Source organism: Lepidochelys kempii, chromosome 1 (assembly GCF_965140265.1).
Source record: "Lepidochelys kempii isolate rLepKem1 chromosome 1, rLepKem1.hap2, whole genome shotgun sequence".
Taxonomy (NCBI): Eukaryota; Metazoa; Chordata; order Testudines; family Cheloniidae; genus Lepidochelys; species Lepidochelys kempii.
The window spans coordinates 204,880,653-204,894,996 of NC_133256.1; the positions used below are offsets into that span (position 1 = coordinate 204,880,653).

Consider the following 14,344-nt stretch of genomic DNA (forward strand, 5'->3'; position numbering starts at 1 on the left):
TAGACCGTAAACTCTTGAAAGCAGGGACTATCTAAACTTTTGTGCACTGTACAGCACCAAGAATGTTGTCAGCACTAAAGAATAATAATAGTTCATTGTTTCCATACTGATCCAGAAAGAAGAACACAAGGTGTAGATGATAGAATTATCAAGAACAATGCAGAAAAGACAGAAGTGTTCAATAAATATTTCTGTTTTGTATTTGGGAAAAAACAGATGTCATATAATAAAATAACACTTTCCATTCTATTAGCACCTTAGGAGGATGCTAAACAGAAGGTATCAAAATTAGACAGGTTTAAATCAGCAGGTCCAGATACCTTGCATGCAAGAGTTTTAAAAGAACTGTCTGGGGCGTTCTCAGGACCATAAATGTTGATTTTCAAAAAGTTTTGGAACACTCAGGAAGTTCCAGAAGACTGGAAGAAAGCTACTGTTGTGCCAATATTTAAAACAAATAAATGGAATGATCTAGGCAATTGAAAGACTGACATCAGTATCAGTCAAAAAAATTGGAGTGGCTGATACAGTTGATCTGATTAATAAAGAATTAAAGGAGGGTAATATAATTCATGCAAATCAGCATGGATTTATGGAAAACAGATCCTAGCAAACTAACTTGATATCTTTTTTTGATGAGACTACAAGCTTAGTTGATAAGGGTAATTATGTTGATGTAATTACTTCTGTAAGGCATTTGACTTGGGATTGCATGATATTTTGATTAAAAAACTAGAATGATATAAAATTAATATGATACACATTAAATGGATTAAAAGTTTGCTAACTGATAGGTCTCAAAAAGTAATTGTAAACAGGCACCCATCCCCTCGAGCAGGTGAATATCTAGTGGGGTACCAGAGGGATAGGCTCTTGGCCCTATGCAGGGGTGAAAGTGGGCTGGTATAGGCTGGTATGGAGTACTGGTGAGAAGTGGTCACCAGTACCGGCCCATACGCAGCCAACCCAACGTTAAAGCGCTGCCATGGCAGTGCTTTAAGGACCCTCCTTAAAGTACTGCTGCGGCAGCGCTTTAACGTCGCTGCCCCTTTTTGCCCCCTCCGTCAGCAGCCCTGCTGGTAGGGACCCTTCCACCTGGCCCTTCTTCCCTAGGCCGCGCCCCTTCTGGGGGCCCAGAGCCGGGTCCCCGTACCAGTAAGTCTTCTGTGTTACTTTCACCCCTGGCCCTATGCCATTTAACATTTTGATCAGTGACCTGGAAGAAAACATAAAATCATCACTGATAAAGTTTGCAGATGACATCAGAGTTGACGGAGTGGTAAATAATGAAGAGGACAGGTCACTGATACAGAGCAATCTGGATCGCTTGGTATATAGGGAGAAAACAAGCAATATGCATATAAATTCGGGTAAATTTATCCATCTAGGAACAAAGAATGTAGGCCATGCCTACAGGATGGGAGACTCAATCCTGGGAAGCAGTTACTCTGAAAAAGATTGAGGGTTGTAGTCAATGTTCCCTCTAATTTTTTCCATCCATGTGCAGAATTAATTTTGTTGTACAACAATATCGATGTGATGTGCAAATGTGCATCACCAGTGGAAACAAAAACCTTAGATTTAATATATATTTTTTAAAAGTTACCATAGGGATAATTACTCCAGCCAGGACAAGTTAGGCATTTTAGAACTCACTACTCGAAGAATTAAATGTAAGCATAAGAGAGAAATAAAATTATGAAATGCATTGGGAGGTGAGTGTGAAAGAGACAGAGTGTGTGTGTGTTTGTGAGAGAGAGAGAGACTGTGTGCGTGCGTGCATGTCTGTGTGAGACAGAGACAGTGTGTGTACTTGTGTGTGAGACAGAGACTGTGTGTGTATGTGTATGAGACAAAGACAGAGCGTGTGTGTGCTATCTGCTGGGGAAGTGTATGAGAGACCATGCGCTGTCTCTTTAAGCAGAGAGGCATTCTGAAGGCTCATTCAGACTGCAGCAGCCATAAGCAGTTCTGTCCTACTCCTAAGCCCTGTCCCCCTCTCCAGCTCTGTGGAGATGGGGTACATTGGTGGGGAGGAAGGGGGACACCCTGACATCAGCACCCCCTTCCGCCCTGCACAGCAAGCAGGAGGGCCCCGTCCAGGGAACAGCTGGCCAGGGGCTCCAAGGCAGAGGGCACGAGCAGATGTGCGTGGCACTTGATTGACTCTTGGGAGGCCACCTTAGAGGGAACAGTGGTTGTGGTGGGCAATTAGCTGAACATTAGCTTTCTGTCTGATGCTGTGGCTGAAAGGCTAATGTGATCCTTGGAAGCATAAACAGAAAATCTTCTCAAGTAGGAGTAGAGAGGTTATTTTATCTCTGTATTTGGTACTGGTGTGATCACTGCTGGAATACTGTGTCCAGTTTGGATGTTCCAGTTCAAGAATTATGCTGATAAACTAGAGAGGGTTCAGAGAAGAGCCATGAGAATGAATAAAGGATTGGAAAACATGCCTTTATAGTTATAGACTCCAGGAGCTCAATCTATTTAGCTTAACAAAGAGAGGGTTAAGAGATGACTTGATTACAGTCTACAAGTACCTACATGGGGAACAACACTTTGATAATGGGCTCTTCAATCTAGCGGAGAAAGGTATAACATGATCCAATAGCTGGAAATTGGAGCTAGACAAATTCAGACACAAAATAATATTTAACAGTTAAGGTAATTAAGCACTGGAACAATTTACCAAGATTCAGGTGGATTCTCCATCACTGGCAATTTTTAAATCAAGACTGGATGTTTTTCGAAAAGATCTGCTCTGGGAATTTTTTCAGGGACATTCTATGGCCTGTTATACAGGAGGTCAGACTAGATGACCACAATGGTTCTTTCTAGACTTGGAATCTATGAATCTCTAAGTGAAATCCTGGTGAAAAGGAGAAAAAAAACACAACAGGAAAAGGATAGAGACATGCAAAAGACAGCAAAGATAGAAAAGAGACATCTGAGGAGCAGAGAGCATTCTCTATTGGCAGCTACCAAATAGTTTGGACCAGAGTTTAGTATCTCACTGTCTGGGCCCGCAATGGGTAGGAGTTAGAGCTGAGAAAATAATGGATTTTTTGGTTTGGGGGACAAACGGAAAAATCCAGAAAAAAACTCTGGCTAAACTGAAACTAAAACTCATTTTTCCAATTTTTTTCCATCAATTGAAACTCAAAAAAATTCAATTTAAAATCTACCAAAATGCTTCAGTTGACTTGAAAAATTTTTTAAAAATGCATTTTGATTCAGCCATTTCAAGTGTTTTTTTTATTGGCCAAATTTGAAATCAAAATGCCATTTTGAATCAAAAATTCAAAATGAAACATTTCAACTCCATCTAAATGAAACATTTAGCAAAAAAATGTTTTGACTCTAAACATCCCCCACCCTCCCCGCATCAAATCTATTAATTGAATTTGACCCAAATTTGGCAAATAGGTTCAGGGCCTGAAAAATGCAACAATTAATCAAAAAAAAATTTCACCTACATCTGCTGGAAGTGCCTCATTACACTCCAGAAACCTCATCTGGCTGACTGGGAATCAGCTTGACAAGCTGCATCCAACTATCTTTGGCTCGTTGCCTTCTGGAGCTTTTGTGATGGTTGGGGAAAAATAGAATCAATAGAAGCTTGAGAGGTCATCTCGTCTAGTCCTCTGCACTCAAGGCAGGACTACATACTAGACCAGGGGTCGGCAACCTTTCAGAAGTGGTGTGCCAAGTCTTCATTTATTCACTTTAATTTAAGGTTTCGCATGCCAGTAATACATTTTAACGTTTTTTAGAAGGTCTCTCTCTATAAGTCTATATATTATATAACTAAACTATTGTTGTATGTAAACAAGGTTTTCAAAATGTTTAAGAAGCTTCATTTAAAATTAAATTAAAATGCTGATCTTACACCGCCGGCCTGCTCAGCCCACTGCCAGCCTGGGGTTCTGTTCACCTAGGCCGGCAGCGGGCTGAGTGGGGCCTGCGGCCGGGACCCCAACTGTCAAGGGGCCGGCAGCCAGAACCCCAGACTGGCAGCAGGCTGAGCGGGGCCGGCGGCCAGGACCCCAGACCAGCAGTGGGCTGAGCGGCTCAGCCCGCTGCCGATCTGGAGTTCCATCTGCCGGCTCCTGCCAGCCAGGGTCCCGGCTGCTGGCCCCGCTCATTCCACTGCCGGTCTGGGGTCCCAGCCCTGTCCACATAGAGAAGGTACCTACTTTCTCCCTGGTTCTGGCCCATTCTCTTCCTCTCTCTGCACTGAGCTGAAGGTGGGAGTGCACTGAGAACAGGGCTGGGGGTAAAGGAGCAGGCTGGGGTTGGGGTGCAGGGTCTGGCCAGGAGCTAGAATGAGGGAGGGAGCTCAGGGTTGGGGCAGGAGGTTTGGGTATAGTGCGCTTACCTGGGCAGCTCCCATTTGGTGCGAGGGGTGCAGGGGGGAACGTAGGTGTGTGTGTGCAGGACCTCCTGTTTGGTGCTCAGGGTGAGGGTCGGGATGTGGCGATGCAAGAGTCAGGGCAAGGGACTGGGGGTGTGTGAGGAGGGAGTCAGGGCAGGGGACTGGGGGGGCTGGGTATGTGTGGGGGATGCCGGAGTCAGGGCTGCGGTTGTGGTGGGGGTGCAGGGGTGAGGGCAGAGGGCTGGGTGTGTGTGTGTGTGTGGGGGGGGGTACAGGAGTTGTGAGCGGCTCACAGCAGGGGGCTGGAGGCGAGAGTGCTGCGGCTCCACTTTTCCCTCTCCCCTGCATAGCAAGGGCTGTCAGCTGATCAGCCGCAGGGGGCGAGAGGAGGAGTGGCAAGAACCCAGCACACTGGGGGAAGAGGCGGGGGGGAGGGGGAAGTTTGCCTGCCCTGCAAGGAGAGAGTGGTCAGCAGAGGTGGAGAAGAGTGGGCTGGGCTGGGCAGGATTTTTAATTGCACGCTGCTGTCCCTGGCAGACAGCAGCGTGCCATTAAAAACTGGCTTGCGTGCCATGTTTGGCACGCATGCCACAGGTTGCCGACCCCTGAACTAGACCATCACTGACAGGTGTGTGTCTATTCTGTACTTAAGAACCTCCAATGACAGAGATCTCACAACCTCCCTAGGCAATTTGTTCCAGTGCTTAACAATCCTGACAGGAAGTTTTTCCTAATGTCCAACCTAAACAGCCCCTGCTGCAATTTAAGCCCATTGCTTCTTTTCCTATCCTCAGAAGTTAATGAGAAACCTTTTATGTACTTGAAAACTGTTACCATGTCCTGCCTCATCCCCCCATCTTCTCTTCTCCAAACTAAACAAACCCATTTTTTTCAATCGTTCCTCATAGGTCATGTTTTCTAGACCTTTAATCATTTTTGTTGCTCTTCTCGACTTGTCCACATCTTTCCTGAAATGTGGCACCCAGAACTGGACACAATACTCCAGTTGAGTTATAAGCGCAGACTGGGTGATTTTGAAATAGTTTGGAGGAAGTTGGCACCTCCACCCCTTTCGCTGCATCTGTGCATATGCAATGGATGAATTCAGTCCCTCTGGTTGCATATTAGCCTAAGGGAAAAAATCTCATTAACCAGGCTGTATTATATCATGCACAGTTATTTGTGCCCAATTGTGTTTTGCTTTACAAGCCAGACCAGAGTTTAGTAGCACTGAAATCTAGGCACTTGTTTTTCCATTGATGCCTGGCTGACTTCAGTTGATATCTTCCGTAACTGCTATTATTAATTATTATTATTATTTGTATTAGTGTAGCACCTAGATGCCTCTGTCATGGATTGGGACCCCATTGTGCTAGGTGCTGTACAAAGAATGAAAGATGATCCTTGGCCCAAAGAACTGACAATCTGACAAGAGACAACAGCTGGATGCAAGCAGACCGGGGTGCAAAGAAACAATGAGACATTATGGGTCAGCATGTTAGGCAGTGGTCTCGGCACACCAGTGGCTCTGGTTTTTGGAGGCATCCTGTCAAAGAAGAGTTTTGAGGAGGAATTTGAAGTTGGATAATGAGATTGCTCTGTGGATGTTTGTGGGGAGCATCTCCCAACTGTGAGGGGCAGCCTGGGAGAAAGCACAAAGGGGCTTGTTTTAAAATTCAGTAAGTGGCTGATGGAGGTTGGCAGCATGGGTTGATCAGAGGTGGGAGTCCACACATGGATAATGAATGAGAGATGATAGATAAGGTGAGGAAAAGACATGAAGGCCCAAAAGAGTGTAGACAAGCAGTTTATGCAGTAAATCTGCTGCATGTTTATGGGAAACTAGGCTTCATAACATGTGTATTAAACATCACAGCTTGCCAGAACATGTTTGTCAAAACAGTTTTTCACTGGAAAATGCCATTTTAACAAAACTGAAAATTTTCCTGAGATTGTAACAATTTCAATGAGATTTCCACAAAACATAAATTCTGAGTTTCAACCAGCTCTATTAAAATCAATTGTTTTTTTCCCATGCAACATCATTTACAAGAAACAGTCAGTTCAGGCTGTCTGGGCACCGGGGCAGATGGAGATAGGTGGCATTTACTTTATCTATAGTAATCAAATATATTTTAATTTATATATTGTACATAATTATTGTGTATCCCTCTTCCCAGAGCTTTCATGTGTTACTTGTCTTCTTAGGTTGTAAGCTCTTCGGGGCAGGGATCATATCTTTATACATGTTTGTACGGTGTTTTGCACAAGCAGATCCTCATCCTGATTGTGGTCTCTGGACCTTATGGCAACATAATTATTTAACAACAACAAATAGCCCCACCTACTTAATCACCATCCACCACCACTACATGTACCACTTAGATGTTCTGGAAGATCTCCAGTCTAAACGCTGATGCAGCCCTGTCCTGCCTAACTTGCAAAGACTAATGGGAATCAGAGCACAGGACCATATGGATGCATGTTGTCATGAGCCGAACAAAATCACAAGGCCTGGGAAATAGACTAGCAAGAACAAGACTAGCTGGGAATATGTTAGCACTGCCATGTGGAGTAACTGTGATGGATTTTGTCACTGGTAGGCAACAAGACCTGTTGGAAATCTGACATGACATCTTCCCACCATATGTCACAGGCAGAGATGCCAGTAGGAGCCAGAGGGAATTTCATCATGTAGCACAGGATTTAAAATGTGTTTGGGAACTTTACTCTGATAATCTGCCAGATTTTGCACATCCAAAACATGCATGAGACGCAATCTGGAGCCTGAAAGGGTCATGTATATGATTATAGTGTTTATGCTGATATATTTTGTTTACAAAAGGAGAGATCTTTTCTCCTGTTTCTTGTTGTCCAACTAAAATGTACTAACTACATTTGTTAATTTATGCAGTCACACCTGTTTCTGTTACCTCGTCCTCTCTTCCTCCAAACCATTTGTCTGCATATTCATATATTGCCAAATCCTGGATTGTGAGCTCTCTGGCAGCTGGTACTCCCTTGTGTGATTTCTTTGTACAGTGCTTATAAAATGGGGCCCAGAGCCCTGTTTGGGGTCCTTACCACAAAACAATAACAAAACAATAATATTAATGCAAATGTATTGCTCATTCTTTTTGAATGTAGCCCCTTGTTTTGCAGCAGATTTTTAAAAAGATCACATGTATTAAGATAGATTATTGTGAAAAATTGTCCTGTCACTGTTCTGGGGCTACCCCACAGCTGGTGCCGTGGAAGTTAATTATTATCATTTATTATTTGTGAAAGGTCCCCAGAGGTCAGCAATGGAGATCACAATCTCTTTTGAGCCAGAGAAAAGACGGGTAGCTGGAGGGCAAACTGCTCCCACACTGTAGCCTGTCAATGTGCTTCTGCTTTGACCTGTCCCCAATTCTAGGAGGGAGAGGGGAAATCAGTCTCCATGGCCTACTCAGTCCTTAACCTCTCTAGTGTGACTGCTAGCGAGGCAGCTAATTTATGATGCGTGCGGGCTTTTGTGATGTGAACACTCCTCACCAATAGAAGTAAACCACCACTCAGTTCACATGGGCCACTGGATAATGAGAATGGAATTTACACCGCTGATGGACACTAGATCTGAGGAGTTATGAAAAGCTCCAGATCTTAGTCCCAGAGCCATCAGCCCTCCTTCTATTATAAATCTTTAACCCAAAGTGACTGGCGCATTTCCACTTTGTAAACATATTAACTTTTAGGTCAAAGTAGAAGTAGGAGAGCACGAGAAGTGTCCAAGCTTGCTTTCTCTTACACTCTTTTATAGCCTCTGAAACCAGAAGGGACCATTGTGATCATACAGTCTGACCTCCTATATAACACAGGCCTTGTGTTGGTTGCTTTAGTTTACGAAGAGCGTGTGTGTTTCATTTCCTACTCTCTTTCCTGAATTTGATCTCTGCATAGGTCCAGTGCAGGGCCTGAGTGAGAATTTGCTTGCTCAGTTTCAGTGGGTAGGGAACTATAGTCAGTATATTGTTCAAACCAGAGGACATAGCAAGCATAACTCAATTAAATAATACTATCGCAGAAGGAAAAAGAGAACGCAGGTAAAGTCTCCCTATCTTACCAGTATTTGAGGCTAATCTTGGCTATGCAGCTAGACCACAACAGAAGTTTGTGGCGTTCAATATTTCTAAGTAAGAGCTTGGGATCAGGATGGGGAGATTTAGGTATAAGAGAGTACACTTGAAAAGTACTGTCATTGTGAGAAGTGAGGCAGATGTCCATATCTTGGAAACTATCATTAAAATACAGGCCCTCTCATTAAGAAATCTCAAACCAGTGACCAAGAACTGAATGGGCCATAAAGCTATAACTCCTCTCTCACCCTAGAGAGGATTTCTTTGGGCAGGGGTGACCTTAAGTGCATTGTTGAAAATGGAATTTGATGCCCATGCGCCCATCACTGCCTGCTCTTGTACTGTCACTGACATAGCCAGTCCCTTATATAATTTCCTCCTCCCAAAGCATATCCCCTTTATCTGTGTTTTTTTTGTGCAGCAGGCACTTTTAGTTACCAATAACCCCTAGAATCCTTTCCACTAGCTACAGTGGTGCTTAAAAATGGTGCCAAGCACATGCGCTGACTTGTTTTTGCCAGTGGGTGCTCAGCCTCATCCCTCAAGGCCCTGCCCCCACTCCACCGCTTCCCGCCTTTGCTCCGCCTCTTCCCCTGAGGCCCCTCCCATGCCTGGTGCTTGTTCCTCTCTGCCCCCACTGCTGAGCGCCTCCCGCTTGCTTCTTTCTGTCCTCTCCTTCCTTAAGGGTGAGTGATGGGAAGAGGGGGTGGAGAGGAGCGAGTGGCCGGGGGCCTTAGGAGAAGAGGAGGCGGCGCACTATAGGCAGGGCCACAGGGCAAGAGGCCGAGCAGGGATGGGACTTCAAGGTGGAACAATGGGCAGGGCAACGGTCTGTGGGTGCTGAGCACCCCATGTTTTTTTCTGGGGGTGCTTGAGCCCCAGAGCACCCACAGAGTCACCACACTGCCAAGGCAGCTGATGCAAAGAATTCTGGGGTGCATTTTGACTAATAGACACTGCTTCTCAAAGGTCAAACTGGGCCAGCTTGTGGCAGTTGGGTGTGCCGACACATTTTTGTGGCTTTTTTGTTAACACCTATTCACTTAAATGACTGACAAGCACTTGGTTATAAGGATGCCTAAAATTTAACACCCCTGCCTCTTTGGTTAAGCTCTGAGAAAGCTCACAACCCACATTTCAGAGAGTGCCCACAAGTCTTTCAACAAAAGAAGAGAAGACAGGACTGGATATGCTGGTATTTCTAAGGCAAAAATTGAGCACAAAACCCCCTCTCCTACCTTCCACAACACATACACTAACACCCCCCACCACAAAAATCTTCAAGGCCCTATTTATACATCACAAAGAAACAAAAAAGGGCACCTATTCAGTCTCCCTCCACCCCCACTTTCAAGCCAGCTTTACATTATAAAACTTTTTGCACAACTCCCCATTGGTGATAATACTGGTAATAATGTTTCATTTTGCATGGCTACATTTTGGCTATGTAGACAGACCTGAAATTAATAGGTAAAAGGGCTGTAGGACTCACAGCAGGTTGGATTTTTGGTGCTAGAAAAGGTTGGGGGTATTTTATGGCCCCCTTACTTTTGCCCTTGTGTTTACCATGTTCTTCAAAGAGTACAGTCTGTATTTGTGGGCGTAGAGCACAGTGCTGCTGGATTGAACATGCTTAAGCAAGATTTTCCTCCGAGCTCCCTCAGGTAATACAAATACATCAGCAGGTGATGGGTTAATCAATAACTATAATGGATTCATGTCAATGAAAAGCATTGCTCAGAGCCACAGAAACACTCTATGCTGAAAGGGAATCAAAGTCACCAGCATCTTAACAAGGGGAGCCAGACAGAAGCATGACTTCTGTCGGGGAAAGCCAAATAATAGCGACTTAGTGAGGAGAAAAAAATAGCAGAAAAGCAAAGCTTCCTTTGTTTGCAGAAGAACTATTCAGGGTGTTCTGCTGGTAAACTCTGACGCATTCTTATCAGTGGAGAAAGATCATCAGAAATGATGGGTTGAGCACTAATCAGAATGTACCTGAGGGATGTTTTGGCAACTGATTGAGATCTAGAAGTCTACACCTAGAGCAGATTGCAGCTCAATATTGCTCAATATTATTATTATTAATGGGCATAGTGATGGCTGCCTTAATCTGCAGATAGACCTGATGTTTCAGGCTGAGAGGTGTAAACAACTCCCATGTATCTCAACTGGCTGCTGACATCAAAGCCTAAAAATAACTAAACCTAGTTAACTGTTTACCAGAACACAACAGAAAGGATGATCACAGTTTGATCATTTGTAATCTGGGATTGTCTTGTTTTGATGTGATGAGCAGGCAGCCCTTTGGCGGTGGATAGAACTTCAGAGAGTTCCATAACTTGTTTTCCCCCCAATCTGAGCCCTGGTTGCAGGCAGAACTTGTTACTACTTCTTGCAACAGTAATTTATCTGCTATCAGATGCAACAGGAAGTGGCTCCCTCCAGCCCACAACACTGTGGATCCCAGTTGCTGCAGAGGGACTTCCACAGGGTGAGAGAGAAAGTAAGGCAGGAGAATCAATAACCTGCTTGCCCCTTTCTACAGGTTTGTGCTCCTTTCTGCTCACAGAAGAAATGGGGAGCATTTCAGCCTAAATAATCCTCAGATCATCTTGTGAAGAACTACCACCATTTTAAAGGTGAGGAAACAGAGACAGAGAGGTAATGTGACTTGCTTAAGGCTTTCAAGGGAGGTGAGAATAGAACCTAAAATTCCTGACTTTGAGTCTCATGCTCTAACCACTCAATCATACTCCTTCCCTAAATTGCCCCTGCAACTTGATTATACATAAGGAATAGATGCATGAAGTTTGCCACTCCCAATCAGACCACTAATTTCCATTATCAACTGGAAAGGAGCCACAACCCCTGGGAACAGAGGTCAAACTGCTGAGCCATCCCTGCTGAGAAAGCGGCTGATAAATCAGCAGTGCACGAAGCTCTTGCTTAGTGACTCCCATCTTGTCACTCTTAAATGAGATACTGAGAGGCTAAATTTGGAATCTATTGTGTGTTCTGTTCATAATCAAACCTATGGTTTCACTGAACATACCACAACTAATTCAGGGACTTCAGTGATCTATTTTAAAAGACAACAGTCTCATGGTTAAAAGCTCAAGCCTGTAAATTAGGATTCATGGAGTCTATTCCTGACCCTGTAGTGTGACCTTGGGAAAAATCACTCAGATTCTCATTTTCAAAGGTGCCCCGATGGCACTTCTGCAGCTACCTCTAATAGGGCACCCAAAACTGGAAGATGTTGAAAACTTTAGTCTCAATGTCTTTGTACCCATTTCCCTGGCTGTAAAATAGGGATATTGATTCTCACTGTACCTTACCCAGATGATCGGTGGCTTAGTTCATTCAGGTTTGTAAAATGTTCTTGAATCTCTTTGGTGAAAGGTGCTGGAGAGAGGGAAAGTAAGAAGTGTTCGTATTTTTACTTTTCATAAGTTAGGTTTGGTGATCCTATATGTCATTCCTGCTTTGTGACCAATAGGCAGCATTCAATTACTCCCAATCAACAGCCAGAGAAGAGCTGCATGCAGATGTAATGTGGAATCCGCAGAACTCAGCCTACTGTCAATTTCACACCAATGCTTTACTTTCTTCTATCCTCATTTATTATTAATTTGTATTTATATCAACACTAGCTCTTAGTCAGCCTCTAGCCCAGGCTAAACCATTATAAGGTTACCGTGAGAATCCACTGTGAGAGAGGGGAAAGGAAAGCAGTTAATACTAGAGCTCTGGGATGCCCATTTAATTACCTCAAACACTTTTTCTCTCTCCCGGATACAAAAAACATTATATTTAAGAGTACAGAAATTGCTGTAAGAGGTCAGACGAGTGGTTCATTTTGTCTAGTATCTTATCTCCAGCAATGGCCAATACCAGATGCTTCAGAGGAATTACTTTCCCATAAGAGAATTTTCTTTCTAACCCCCAGAACTTCATGGTTAGGTCCAACACTTAAGCATATGGGTTTATATCTCTTATAATTTTCTACCCACTCTATTCTAACTGTGGGTGTTTTTATGATTTATATTTTGGTCTTATCCACTAAGCTTATGGTTTCAAACATAGATTGTCAGATTGAGTTCCACATGCACATTGTAAAAACATACCTTCCCTTCATGAATTTTAAGTTTCTTGGAGTATCTGATCTACTTTCTCTGTACTCACCAAACTACAAATACCAAACTAAACAGCAATATAAACACCACGCTCTCTTCATGGGGAATCGTTTTTCAGGCGTCTAATCATTTTCAGCACCTACCTCTGAACAACCTCTATTTCTGTTATGGCCCTTTTGAGATGGGGTGACGCAGAACTTAGAGTTCCAGCTGAGGCTGTACCACTGATTTATATGATGGCTTTCTACTGTTTTCCATCCTATTTCTTATATAGTCTTATAGTTTGCTTGCTTGCTTTGCTTTATGTTAGTGTAAATGAGAAAACTGTTTAGTATTCCCTTTCTGCTAGAGGTAAAATTAGTATAATTCATTGAAGAGTGTTCATAAATGTTCCAAGATGGGGGGCAAAAGTTACACATACATGCTGTGCATGATAATGTTTCCCACAGCAGCATGGGAAACACTGAATTTATTGCCTCAATTCAAAAAGATCCAGTATTTCCACAAGGTTCCTAAACCTAGGAGAGAGTTTGAACCCCAAAACTGGTTTTGGGGATTCTTCCCTGTGCCTTCATCAGCACTGGTAGCTTCCATAGTCCTGGTGGCCAAAGCAATTAATAAAATGTATTTTGCCTGGCATGATGATTGTTGCCTTTAAGAGTCCAACAGGGACAGGAATGTTGCTGCAAACGGAGAGAACTCATCTTCCATTCAGTCTCTGGACACTGAGCAGTGTTCAGTCATAATGAAGGCTCTTCAGTGCACCACCTCCAAATCTTTTTCTATCAGAAAAGCCAGGAATCTGTAGATATGGAAGATGTCACCATGTCAGAACCAGCAAGAATTCCTTCCAGGCCACATTAACATGTAGGTTACCAAATTGACAACATTACCTCCTTCCCATCACACTCTTCCTTCTGAGTTAGGGCAGACCAAGTGCTTCAGCATGCTTCTAAGATGTGCCATCTTTTGAATGAAATGTAAAAGTGAGATCCTGACCATTTGCCTTATAGATCTTTTGGGGTTTTATGTAAGACTTGCAGTGTGAGCACTATTGTCCTGGCCAAATTCCAACTTGGTTTATTACATTGTTCCTCACTAAATCCCTCAGCAATTTCAATTGTATACAGGAGTCTTTGTTTCCTTTTCTAAACTGTTGTACACCATTACTGTGCTCTACTAAACAGCTGCTGTGTTCTACCCCAGAGATGGCTGCAGTTTTGCAGTAATTGACCTAACAGCCTTTATCAAGTTGTGAAGCTCTGTGAAATCCATCAGAATGAAAAAAGCTGCAGTAAGGTATCGGCACTCATTTTTCGGCTGCATATGTGCAGACAGTGCTTGTGCACATAGTGCTTACCCTGTGAGAATCAGCGCTTACAAAGAAAGTCTATTCAAAACCACCCCACGCTTCCTTGCTTAATGGGATTTCAAACAGATCTGCACTGCAGAGTGCCTACAAACACACCATCCCACAACAGAAAGCGGTCCATGGTTCTTTAATCCTGTACTACGTAGCTCCCCTCATGGCAGCATCTCCTGTAGCTATCCACGAGATTATGGTTTAGGAGTCACCTCACCCCTCTGTCTACACATGGGCAGAGCTGAGGTACTCACTCAACAGGACATGCTACCTTTCTCACTGCTCTGTCACAACAACCCCGGACAGTCAACCTACTGTATAAAAGCAGCATCAAAATATATGGTGA

At 43.6% G+C, this 14,344-nt stretch overlaps 1 protein-coding gene across 4 annotated transcripts in view; it reads right to left on the reverse strand.

Moving 5' to 3' along the window:
• The window catches only part of RABL3 (RAB, member of RAS oncogene family like 3), a 45,714-nt gene that overhangs the window by 2,663 nt on the left and 28,707 nt on the right, over window positions 1–14,344 (reverse strand). Inside the window, exons 8-9 of one of the 4 annotated variants that reach the window (XR_012154692.1) lie at window positions 13,269–13,437; window positions 11,833–11,904 (exon numbers count right to left, since the gene is read on the reverse strand). The exons of 1 other annotated variant lie outside the window; for it this stretch is intronic. Coding sequence is in view for 2 of the 3 variants with exons in the window: in XM_073309633.1 (XP_073165734.1) it covers window positions 13,372–13,437 (66 nt within the window). In the remaining variant the exon portion in view is untranslated. Of the gene's footprint in view, window positions 1–11,832; window positions 11,905–12,234; window positions 13,438–13,528; window positions 13,602–14,344 lie in introns of those variants that run through there. 2 more of the 4 variants (XM_073309639.1, XM_073309633.1) reach the window with 2 other exon arrangements.